This window comes from Corythoichthys intestinalis, chromosome 10, assembly GCF_030265065.1.
Source record: "Corythoichthys intestinalis isolate RoL2023-P3 chromosome 10, ASM3026506v1, whole genome shotgun sequence".
Classification (NCBI taxonomy): Eukaryota; Metazoa; Chordata; class Actinopteri; order Syngnathiformes; family Syngnathidae; genus Corythoichthys; species Corythoichthys intestinalis.
Window position 1 is genome coordinate 5,715,934 of NC_080404.1, and position 13,210 is coordinate 5,729,143.

General features: G+C 39.9%; 1 protein-coding gene across 5 annotated transcripts in view; it reads left to right on the forward strand.

Moving 5' to 3' along the window:
* birc6 (baculoviral IAP repeat containing 6) overlaps positions 1-13,210 on the forward strand; it is a 188,121-nt gene that overhangs the window by 27,059 nt on the left and 147,852 nt on the right. For 2 of the 5 annotated variants that reach the window (XM_057848347.1, XM_057848350.1), the window contains exons 15-26: positions 136-267; positions 371-537; positions 627-760; positions 1,391-1,549; positions 6,831-6,962; positions 7,038-7,135; positions 7,203-7,350; positions 9,509-9,642; positions 11,516-11,665; positions 11,756-11,943; positions 12,312-12,620; positions 12,702-12,801. In XM_057848347.1, coding sequence (XP_057704330.1) covers positions 136-267; positions 371-537; positions 627-760; positions 1,391-1,549; positions 6,831-6,962; positions 7,038-7,135; positions 7,203-7,350; positions 9,509-9,642; positions 11,516-11,665; positions 11,756-11,943; positions 12,312-12,620; positions 12,702-12,801 — 1,851 coding nt within the window. The remainder of the gene's footprint in view (positions 1-135; positions 268-370; positions 538-626; positions 761-1,390; positions 1,550-6,830; positions 6,963-7,037; positions 7,136-7,202; positions 7,351-9,508; positions 9,643-11,515; positions 11,666-11,755; positions 11,944-12,311; positions 12,621-12,701; positions 12,802-13,210) is intronic. The other 3 variants (XM_057848349.1, XM_057848348.1, XM_057848351.1) reach the window with 3 other exon arrangements.

Below are 13,210 nucleotides of genomic sequence, written 5' to 3' on the forward strand. Positions count from 1 at the left end.
AATTCCACACTTTCCATTGGCCCAACCCAATGTGCTGAGTGATGCATTTAAAACAATTAGCTCTACTGTGCCATTGTTTTCAGACATATTATTGACTATCATTATTATGAACATTGTGCAATGTGTCTCTTGTAGGCTCCATTTTGTGTCCTTTCTTAGAAGAGCACAAGGAGGACATCTTATGTGGACCAGTGTGGCTTGCCAGTGGACTGGATCTCTCTGGCCATGCTGGCATGCTTAGCCTCACTAGTCCAAAGTTGGTAAAAGGTAAGATGCAAGTGCAAACCCATCGTAAAGTATAATATGAATAGTTAGAATTTTGGAAGCCCACATATGAATTGATTACATTTGTGTTGATATTTTGATGTAGGCATGGCTGGTGGAAAGTACCGCTCCTTCCTGGTGCATATCAAAGCAGCAGGGGAAAAAAACATGGAGGATAGCCCCCGACCTGTTGTCAGAATGCCAAGTGCCAAACCTCAGTGTTCCAAATCTCACTCATTGTCCACTCTGCTGCAGAGGGCCCAGGCTTCAAAGGTACCATAACCAGAGGGATGTCATTTTTAAAGACGGATGGAGAAAAAGTTGTAAAATTATTTAGAATAATTAAATGGTTTTTTTTGCAGGACAAGGTGTCTGGAGCTAAACCAGATAGCCAAGCATCTTCTAAAAAAGCAGAAAACATGCGAGGCTGCGACTTGCTCCAAGAAGTGTCCGTTACAATCAGAAGGTTCAAAAAGACGTCTATACCCAAAGAAAGGTAAAAACGATTCAAATCAGGCTGAGATCCCTGTGAATTCTCGTGGGTTAGGCCTATTTTTGTTTAAATAATTATGATTAACTTGATTTCATTTCTCAAATATCACTGTCTTCATCTGCTATATGATAGATTTAACTAATTTTTTTGTTCCAATCAATCAGTGATTTACAAAGGGAAATCTTAAAATGATCAGGGGTGTCCAAACTTTTGCACACCACCGTGTTAAATGTATTTTTGACACTTACAAAATATAACACTATCTGATAGGACAGATAAAAAAAAACGTTTGACCCATCGACACCATTCATACACCAAAACGACCGGAATTTTTGTGCAACGCAGGCTCTTAAGTTTGACCCCCCCAAAAAATTGAGTTTGCCCCAAAACGCTGCTTTTCGACAGATAAGTAAATGTTCAAAATGTATCTAGTTAACAAAGAAATGCAAAAATATTTACTATTACCATCAAGAGTAGTCCAAATTTCTGGTGACCACTGTGCGCAAACTGAGTATCAATATTTTTGCGCCTAAATATTTTATCTGGAATTATAGATACAACATTTTGGTATCGATACTGTTGACAACCTTGCTATCTAGCTGAATATAAATGTGTGTTCTCTTTTTGTGAAAGGGTGCAGCGTTGTGCAATGCTGCAGTGTCCAGACTTCCATGAAAAGCTGCTTGATGCGCTTTGCCAGCGGACAGAGGGCCTTTCGACAGAACACGCTCAAGGCCTCATCCTGGACATCTTGTGCTGGCTGGCTGGTGTTTTTTCCAATGGACCGTGCAGGTATTTTATTTGACTTGTAGACCGTGTATCCAGTGTAGACCGTGTATCCAGTGTACTCTATACATACTACATCATCGTATCGGGGTTTCCGCTACATACAAGAGATTGTGGCGCCGCCACGCCTTGCAAATGAGATGGTTTTTTTTGGAAAATTTTCTAAGGCCGTTTCAAACTCGCGACAGCCGAATGTGAAGATTTCAGTGGCAACCGATTCATTGTGTATTGTAATGTCCGTATTTAAGCGCGGCCCCCGTAAGAAACGATCGGACTTGGGAGCAGTGACGTAGGGCGAAGCTAATAGGAAGAATGGGAGAACGGGCAATATAGCGACAGATAACGTTCGCGTGTTGGATCGGACTTTTCGGCGAAAGTGAGAGGTGGACGGCTGTCATGGACTGAAGGCCAAGTTTGAATGAATTTGCGCCGAGAGGTGGGGCCCAAAATAGAGCTCGATTGCTCGATTTTATAACGCTGCCGCGCTAACGTCGACAACGAGGGGCAGGCGTACTATCAGGCTATCGTGCTATCAAGCTCTTTCGGCAGACGAATATACGCAATCACGGCTGATGAAACTTTGCTAAATGTGCTTCTTTTCCAAGTTTCGCGACCTATGGAACACTCGAAAAATGACTGTCATGCCACTCCTTGCTAAGTTAATGGTACCTCGATGTGCGTTTGTGTGGAAATGTAGTTCACAAACAACAACAAAAAAAATATTCACCTCACCGAAACTAGTAAAACTCTACTCGGTGATTAGACACCCCCCCACTCCTTGAAATGGGTCCGTTGACAGAAGGACTATTATTGTTGTGGTAATGTAGTAGGCCAAATAATAGGAAAAAGCACTACGAAAGGGGCTGCAACCCTTGGCGGCTCTTTAGCGCCGCCCTAGTGGCTCCCTAGAGGTTTTAAAAGATTTTTGGAAATGGAAAAAGATGGGGGAGGGAAGTATATATTTTTAATATGGTTTCTGTAAGTGGACAAACATGACACAAACACTCTTTCAAGTCACTCATATTGTAATGAAGTTAAATTTGAGGTGGCATCGTACAACGGAGTAGTCTTGTGATGCCTCGTTCTCTACAGGATCCACTTCAGGGAAAATGAACATTTAATCATGAAGGCTGATTATGTATCTATTGCCAACTTAGTCATTTTGATAATAGGCTAATATAGCTAATATCAATACAGCCGGTGTTGCTTTCATTATAAGGCTTATGCAAGGCTTTTAATTTTTTGCAGCTCTAGACATAGTGTATCAGTTTGTTTTTTTGTCAAATATGGCTCTTTCAACATTTTGGGTTGCCGACCCCTGGGTCACTACGAGATGTAAGTCATACTATTGGTACGAGAAAAAAAACTCGTATTATTACGTAGTGTAACCTAGCTGTAATCAGCTGCGCATTTTACGTACATGTACCGTAGCTGAGAGCTATGACATTAGCCTGTCTAATGTAATACAGTGGTACCTCTACATACGATCGCTTCGACACACGAACTTTTCGACATCCGACGTAAAATTTGACTCGCCATTTGTTTCTACATCCGACGACATGCTCGAAATACGACGACAACGGCAGCACCGCAGACGAATGCACGGCGGATTTTCTTGTGTGACAAATCAACACAGGTTTCAGAAAAGGTTGGTACAGGTGGTGAAACAAGGAAAAAGTTGACGCTTACCTTCTAAATGAAGATGCAAATGACAGAAAAATATGAGCGTAGGGTGGGCATCCGTGAAATGGCTCAACAATACATCTCCACGGTCCTTCTCCGACCATCGTTCGCCAGTCTTTATAAGTTAAGCTGACAATTCTTATTGTGGTAACATCTCCAGAGAAATCGCCAGCTTCGCCACGTTTTCATCATTTCCTTCACAACTTATTCAACACAAAACGCCTGCTGTCTGCCGCAATTGACGATGTTCTCAAGAAAGCATTGAAAGCGAAAGTAAACTTTCACCCGCTCCCCTCCCTCTTTGTCACGTCAGCGCCGCGGTGCCTTCAGGTACAGAAAAAAACGTCCGCCTTATTAGAACCCATTTCGTTACACTATTACAGGAATTATTATTATTATTATATTATTAATCCGATTTTTATATATTATTTATTTGTTTTGCTATATGTAATTGCCATTTGTAATAGTACCAGCAGTATTTTTTAAGGATTTAGTGCAGGTTTTTGGGCTGTGGAACGAATTAATGGAATTATAATGTATTCCTATGGGAAAATCCTGCTCGACATACGACCATTTCGACTTACAAACAAGCTCCTGGAACGGATTAACTTCGTATGTAGAGGTACCACTGTATTTCAAATATATCTTTGTTACCGTTCTTCTTGGCGGAAAAAACAAAAAAAAATTGCCGTGGCACGACATGGTGAGGCTGTCCAAATCCGATGCAGGCCACAACCACAGCTTCAAAAAAATAACCCTGGGTATGCTACTTAACCCTTTATTTACAAATGTATCACATTTGATACACTTAGAATTTCATGATTTTGACTCTAATTCAGAATTTAGAAATTTCTCTCTCCAAAAAATTGATGGAGGCAAGTCAACACATGCATCTGAAGATTCCATCAGGGGAAAAAATCAGGTTTTACAGGGCTCCAGACTGCGACCAAATGGTTGAATTTTGCGACTAAAATTGGAGCCAGTGCGAGTATTTTTTTCATCTACTCGAGCATGCGCGACCAGTTACATTGCAGTTTTGTTGTTGTTGTTGTTTTTTTTTTTTGCTGACAAACTCCTTTACAGTTAAATCCTCGAGTGTGCCAAGGGAAAATACAGCTGATTAAAAAGAAAGTTTCTTTGTCGTTTTCTTAAGACATTTCAATCGCGACTGATTGTAAAAACAGAGCGTGACCACGTTTTCGCTCCCGTGTAATGCATTCAAATGCGTTTACGAAAGAAACGGTGCTCACAAAACTGACTTATACAGAACATACAGGCAACAGAACATAGAGCATACACTAGCTGACTTTTGCTGACTTTTATTCATACCGATTCAAATCATTCCGAATGGAAATTTCAGATCACTGTTTACATGTCACTTCATCTATTCCGATTCAGCGTTTACATGTGACTGGCTTTATTCCGAAAGGACGTTTGACAACTGCCGTCTGACATGCGCAGATTAATCAAAACAAAGCGTCACGTTGCAAAACATGGAGATCGATCGTCGGAGTGCTGCTGTTTTAACTTTAACCCACTTGTTGTGTTTGTGGGGTCGTATCCGCTTCTGCTGTTTTGCTCTTTTGCCTTGTAGTAGCCGGTTTTCCACCGGTTTCTAATCTGGTCAACGCTCCGGTCTATTCCGGCTTCGTGTAACCTCTCGTGAATTTTTTTTAAATAGTTCACTGTTGCTCGTTTTACGCCCGTCTAAGCGAGCAATTATATTCAATTCTTTTAAAGTTTGAATTAAATACAATCTTCCCGCCGGACTCCAATTAGATGCGCTGTGCTTGGAAGCCATGTTGCAAGTGACGTTACTTACTTACGTCACCAAGTCAGTACGGAGCATGTGCAGAAAGAACGCAACCAGACACCATTCCGCTTCCCTGTTTACATGATATAATTTTACTTCTAATCGGTTTGGGAAAAGGAATATTCTACCCCTGTGAGTCGGAATGAAATTCCATTCGGTTTGGGCCTGTTCATTCCGAATGAGGTGTTTACATGGAACAAATTTATTCGGTTTGAACAAATATTCCGATTGTAATTGGAATATTTGGCTCCATGTAAACGTGGCAACTGTGTGATATATATATATATATATATACAGTGCTGCTCGAAAGTTTGTGAACCCCACAGCGATGGTCAGATTTTTTGTAAAAAAAAAACTAAAATAACCTTATTAAATGTTAAGTTATACCCAAATCCACAATACTGACATTCCAAATAATGGACTGAAACAAAAGAAATAGTTATATTGTCATTCTTTATTTAACAAAAGTGGTTGATTTAAGAAAAACTCAGATATCATGTGTGCAAAAGTATGTGAACCCCTTCAGTTAATAGGATATTGCGCCTCCTTTTGCAGAGATTACCTCAACCAAACGGTTTCTGTAGTGACTAATCAGCCTCTCACATCTACTTTGGGGGATTTTTGCCCATTCTTCCTTGCAGAACGCAGTCAGTTGAGAGAGGTTTGATGGGCGTCTGGCATGAACTGCTCGCTTCAGGTCCCGCCACAGCATTTCAATGGGATTTAGGTCAGGACTTTGACTGGGCCAGTCCAGCTTTGTATCATTATCATGTTGCATGATCCACCTTCTGCCAAGCTTTAACTTCAAAACAGATGGCGTCAGGTTATGTTCTAGGATTTGACAATATTCCTCAGAATTCATGATTCCCTGGACTATGTGGAGTTGTCCAGGTCCTGAGGATGAAAAGCAAGCCCAGATCTTGACATTCCCACCTCCATGCTTCACTGTTGGGAGAAGGTTCTTTTGGTGGTATGCAGTGTTGACTTTTCGCCAGACATGGCGGTTTTGGTTGTGACCAAACAGTTCAATTTTGCACCTACATCAGTTGATGAAAACTCTTTTTAATTTAGTCTCGACAACACAACTGTTAAAAAAACAAAAAAAAACTACTGAATTGATTGATTAGGAAATCAGGTTGAAATAATAGAAAATTCCAAAATGTTGAGGGGGTTCACAAACTTTTGAGCAGCACTGTATATATATATATATATATATATATATATATATATATATATATATATATATATATGTATATATATATGAATCTGCTTTTTAAAACTTTTTTTCACATAATATGTTTATTTTTTGTCATGAATGGGACACTCCACGTCCATGTTACAGCCGGGTCTCCCTAAAAAAATTCCCATGTTAAAATTTGTAAGCAGTATACAAGTTGATGTCAAAACTGATAGAGAATAACATATAGATCCATTGGTTCGTAGTATTTCAAAGCACATATCAAATAAACAGGGAAAATGAGAGGAAAACGATTTAAAGAATGCGCCCCTGAATCTGCTGCTTGTGTCCCTAAAATTTGAAGTTAGGGGCCACTGTGCTCGTAGTAAAAGTAAATGTTAGAAATGAGCCCTGATTTAGCAAGGGGTTATAGATATTAGAGCGCTTATTACACCTATTTATTTTGATTTTTCTTTTTTTACAAATTTGAAAAAGAATGTTCCATTTCGACCTTATTTTTCAAATTTTGGGACCTTATTTTTCAAATTTTGGGATTCTCTGACAATTGCTTCATGTTGCAGGCCTTTAATGTTATTTTCATAACTTATTTTAAGCTTACGAGAAGGAAAGGAGGCGTTGCTGTCCAAAACCAGAGTGAGGCTTATGGATATTGTTGCAGTGTGTTTCTTCGAGGCCGGCCGAAGCATCGCTCACAAGTGTGCACGCTTTCTTGCGCTTTGCATCAGGTGAGTGACATTATAAAAATTGCATCTTTTGTGGATTCATGGTCAAAATAATATATTTTTTTCCTCTTGTTGAAGCAATGGAAAAGGCGATCCCAGTCAGCAAGGTTTTGTCACTACTCTTCTGAAGGCTCTGCTGGACAATATGCCGTACTTGCCTGCTGCTGCAACAGGCGGTAAGAAGCAAAACATAAAAACATTGTAAACCTGTCTAATTGTACTTCTTTGAATGTCATCTTCCAGGTTCCATGTTCTGGTACTTTGTGTTGCTGAATTATGTAAAGGAAGAGGACCTGGCAGGTTGCAGCACCGCTTGCGCTTCCCTGCTCACCGCCATCTCAAGACAGCTGCAAGACCGACTCACCCCAATGGAGGCACTGCTGCAGACCAGGTATTTACCAGCTATTTGCAAATGATTGAACTCATTGACTGCTATTGACAACACTAGACTTGCTGGCTGCCATCCCTCCCAGTTCGAATGGATTTGACATCTACTCGTGACAAACTCATTTCAGTTCACAGCAGAAGTTAGTGATCGTTAACAGTACTAGCTTACCTACAGTGGTATGAAAAAGTATCTGAACCTTTTGGAAGTTCTCGTATTTCTGCATAAAATCACCATCAAATGTGATCTGGTCTTTGTCAAAATCACACAGATGTAAAAACAGTGTCTCCTTTAACTAAAACCACCCAAACATTTATAGGTTTTCATATTTTAATGAGGATAGCATGCAAACAATGACAGAAGTGGGAAAAATAAGTGAACCCTCTCCCTAAGGACAATTAAAGAGCAATTGAAACCAATTTTTACCAAACAATTTAAGTCAGGTGTCCCAATCACTAATGAGTGGTTTAAAGCTGACCTGCCCACTATAAAACACACACCTGATAAGAATTGTCTTGATGAGAAGCATTGTCTGATGTAGGGCTGCAGCTATCGATTATTTTAGTAGTCGATTAATCGATGAACCATTAGTTCGAATAATCGGATAAGGAACATGGAAAATTAAATTACCTGAGCTGAGCCTCAAACGGTATAATAAATGAGGATCTATAACAAAAGAACAATTGGCTAACTTATATAGCAAAAGTCCGCTAGTTTAAATGCTATAAACTTTTTTTTTTACAGTGCTCTTAACAAATGGTTCAGACACATATTCCCACAAAAACAGGCTAAATATACCTATAAACTAAATTACGAATGTATTTGAAAAAAAAAAAAAAATTTTGCTCAAACAAAAACTTAGCTTATGTTGGTCTTAACAGGGAGCACTTGGATTCAGCCATGTGAAATGAGGCAGACTAGAAGGCAGTGTATCCATCCAAATCAATAAAACTAAATGCAAACACTTTCAAAATAAACCATTACAACGCCACTTAAATTAAACGAATCCTCGAAGCAGCAAAATTTAAGTCAAATCTTTTTTTGTAATCGAATACTCGAGTTAATCGATTAATCGTTGCAGCACTAGTCTGATGTGTGCATCATGGCTCGGTCAAAAGAGCTGTCTGAAGACGAGCAATCAAGGATTATTGATTTGTATGAAGCTGGGAAAGGATACAAAACCATCTCTAAAAGTCTGGATGTTCATCAATTGAGAAGTTGTCTGCAAATGGAGAAGTTGGCACTGTTGCTTCTCTCCTAAGGAGTGGCCGTCCACCTAAGATGACGCCAAGAGTTCAGTGCAGAATACTCTGAGAGGTACACCAGAACCTTAGCGTGTCTGCTAAAGACTGACAGATATAACTGGCACAGTCCAATATCTAAGCGCACACATCAACTATATGTAAAACTATGGCCAAGAATGGCGTTCGTTGAAGGATCCCACCGAGGAAGCCACTGCTGTCTGAAAAAAAAACATTGTTGTTCGTTAAAGGCACTTGACACTCCATAGAAGTTTTGGCTAAATGTTTTGTGGACTGATGAAACTAAAGTTGAATTGTTTGGGAGTAACACACAACGTTACGTGTGGAGGAAAAATGGAACAGCTCACCAACATCAACACCTAATCCCTACCGTGAAGCATGCAGCGATTCATGCCAGGCATCCCAGGAATCTGACTGAACTATTACAGTTTTATAGAGAAGAATGGGCCAAGATTAGTCCTGATGATGTGCCAGACTGATCTGCAGCTACAGGAAGCGTCTGGTTGAAGTTATTGCTACCAAAGGGGGGGGGGGGGGGGGGGGGCACAAAATATTAAATGTGATGGTTCACTCACTTATTTTTCCCCTTCTGTCATTGTTTGCATACTATCCTCATTAAAATACGAAAACTTATGAATGTTTGGGTGGTTTTAGTTAAAGCGGACACTGTTTTTTCATCTGTGTGATTTTGACAAAGATCAGATCACATTTGATGGGGATTTTATGCAGAAATGTGAGAAATTCCAAAGGGTCCCGGTACTTTTTCAAACCAATGTAATTTGGCAGATTACACAAGATGAGTCTTTTTTTTTTTTTTTTTTCCCCCTACTTTGTACGATCAAACACTGGTTCCATCTGAGATGGCCGTTTCATTGACTTTTTTCGGGTTGGTGTCATTATAGGTATGGACTATACAGCTCCCCATTTGATCCCGTGCTCTTTGACCTGGAGGTCAGTGGGTCGTCTTGTAAAAATGCCTTCAACAGCAACATCGGGATCCAGTCAGATGAGATTGATCTCTCTGACATTCTCTCAGGTAAGAGTTTCTCATATAAACTGGATAAATCATAAATAAAATAATAGTTGAAGTCATATTTTTCTTTGAGAAAAAGTTTTGTTTTTGTGCCAGCGCTAACAAAATCATGATATATCCATTTGTGGAATAAGAATTAAACAAAATCGTTAATCAATTACAGGGTGCTGCATACCACAAGTGGCGTTTATGGTTCAACTAAATAGATTTTAAAAAATGTGTTTGGCTGAAATAATTCTCCAAATATTTTATTTTCAATGCAATGGAAAGAATGTCTTATTACGTGCCCATTATTTCTTTGATACATACATCAAATATTTTTCCATTTGTTCACAATATACGTATTTTTTTTAATGGAGCACGTGATAAAATGAAATGAAAATGAAAAATAGATATTCAGTCGTACTTGCAGATTTAACTGATTAATGCAGTGGAGATTTTTTTTTTATTACATTCATTAAATTATTATTTTTAAACTAGAAAAGAAAATTCTGGAGAAATTCAGTGGGAATGCGTTGCTCTGACGGTCAGTATTTTCCCGCATGGGACTTCCTGTTGATTTTTCGGCATTGACGGGTCACTTCCTTATGATATCAGGTCATTTCCTGTTGATTTTGGGGCATTTGTGGGCTCGCTTTCTGTTGACTTCACAAGAAAAGTGAAGAAATTCAATCTTTGTACTTGCAGACTTGACCTATAAACAGAAATAGTTAATGACAAATGTAGTTTTAAATGACAGAATTCTAATCTAATCTTTTTATTAGTATTCTATTAATGGTTTAAAATCTGGACAAATAGCGTCCGGCTAACGGGTTGTGCTGGACACGTCACTGAGAAGGCGGAGTGTCCGTCCTAAAACCGGACAGATGGTCACCCTACGCAGAGTGCAACGTCTACATGCAATGGCGACCTACTAGTTGTTGAACTAGTTTTACAGATTTTATAAAAACAATAACCTCATGAGGGATTTTAATATCAAATTATCACTGATACTAACATTTATCTGTTCAGAACTACAAGTCCTCATAACCGGGGTTTTGCCCTGGAATTGTCAACATTGATGACGTCTTTGCCTTCAAGACAACTTGATGGCACCATACAGCAAATGAACCACCTGGAAGCTTTGACCCAATTGGCTGCAAAGCAAAATATATTTAAATACTAAAATGTAAAATGTAGTGTTCAAAGTTCATGTTCTGTGATAATTATTTGGTCAGTTACTGTTACAGTTGTTTCTGACTTTCTAGTCATGCTATTTAGTGTGTTGTTATGTGATCATTTCAGTTTCGTTTTAAAACCATGAGTGTGAGTGACATATGATTTAATGACATATTCTTTCTGTCCATAAGTTTACGCATGTTGTAAATCCAATTTGGTCAGTGGCGGTTTTGTTCAAAGTCCAAGTCATGCACAACACAAACCTACTACTAGTCCAAATGGATTAATCATGTCTCTTCTCCCAAGTATACTTGTTTGAAGACATCAAGGGATCACATTGAGAATAGCTAATGTTCTAGACCACAGGTGTCAAACCGATTCCAGAAAGGGCCAAGTGGGTGCAGGTTTGCTTTCCAACCAATGAAGAGGACACCTTTTCACCAATCAGATCTTTTACATGTTTAATCAGTTAAACTTTGTCAGGTGCTGCTTGTTTCAGCAGGAAGTTCATTGGTTAAACTCTCTTCACGGAATCTGTTAGAATAAAATCCAGCACTCACTTTGCCCTTTCTGGAATCTGTTTGACACCTGTGTTTTAGACTGTAACCAGTAAGGGCAGCAGGCTTATACATTTACTTCCTGCTACTGAAATCTTCATGACGATGTCATTTTTGTCATATCGTACATCACTAGTATTTACTCATGATGGTGTTTCCAGCAGGGAATGGCAAAGTAACCAGCTGTGCAGCCGCGGAGGGAAGCTTCACAGCATTAACGGGGCTCCTAGAGGTGGAGCCATTGCACTTCTCTTGTATCTCCACGAGTGACGGTACCCGAGTGGAACGTGATGATGCCAGCATGTTCACTGGTAAATACACATGTCTTTTTACTATGGCATAGGCTCAGGTTAACTCCCCATACTAATATGTTTGTTTATTTATTTTTTTTAAATCCTCAGTGAGTACATTTGGTGTAACTCCGGCGGTCGGCGGCCTGTCAACAGGAACGGTTGGAGAGGCTTCTACGGCTCTTAGTTCTGCAGCACAAGTTGCCCTGCAATCTCTGTCTCATGCCATGGTGTCGGCCGAACAACAGTTACAGGTCTTACAGGAGAAGCAACAGCAGCTGCTCAAACTGCAGCAACAGGTAAAAAAACCCCAAAACAAAACAAATGCCAAGGAGTCAAGTAAATTGAAATGAAAAAAAAAAACAGTAACACAACATAATGAAAAATTGTTAAACTGTTAATGAAAAATAGGTGACATCTAAAACTAATATATTTCACAATCATGAACTGGCCTGAGGTACAGCAGCATTTTAATCTCATGTGAAACTGGCAGCCCGGGGGCCATTCTTAATGTATCTAAATGAGTACTCAGACAAAGTAAAACCATGCCAAAGTTGAGTTTGACACCCATGTTGTAAACGGCAATCTATGGAAATGCCACTGTTTGTTTTTGATGTTTGTGAAGATGAGTGAATATCTGTGTGTGTGTGTGTGTGTGTACTGCAAGCAGAAAGCCAAGCTTGAAGCTAAACTGCACCAGACCACAGCGGCCGCGGCCGCTTCCAGTGTGGGGCCCATCCACAACTCAGTGCCTTCCAACTCGTCCTGCGCTCCGGGTTTCTTCATTCATCCCTCCGACGTCATCCCCCCGACACCAAAAACTACACCCCTCTTCATGACGCCTCCTCTCACGCCGCCCAACGAGGCGGTGTCCGCAGCCTTCAGCGCCGAGCTGGCTCACCTCTTCCCCGGCTCCATGATGGACCCCGGGCCGGTTAATTTGGCGGCGCACAAGAACTCCCAGAAAGTCAAGCCGGTTAGTGAGACCCCAGTTTTAAAACCGGATTGAAACCATAATGTGTATTCATAGAAGATGATTTTTTTTCCATCAACGCAGAACCCCATGGGAAGTGGCTTGGCTATAGCCATTTCTCAGGCATCACACTTTTTGCAGCCTCCTCCACACCAGTCTATCATCATAGAGCGGATGCATTCTGGTATGTCTGTGGGTTACGACATATTCCTTACCTGTGTAAAGTATGACTGACAGATTATTTGATATTTCATCGCAGTCGTGACTTTATTCATTGCAATTTTGAATTATCCAAGGCAACGATTTACTGTATTCTAGTTGTGCTTAACTGACCCGTAGCTGTACACTCTCGGCATTTTGGGGGAAATTAGGAGTTGAATTTTCTGAGTATTTGTGGGAAAAAAAAAAAAAACAGTTCAAACATGCCTTGTTATACATCTTTTTATTCCTAAATCATCAAACAATTATGTCGTGAACATTTTTTTCCCCAAAAGTTACATTTTTGAAAGTGTCATAACAAGTTGAAGAATTTCAAATGCCAAACATTGACTTCATAATGTATTGACGGGGCGCGGGGCCGATAAATAGGGGGC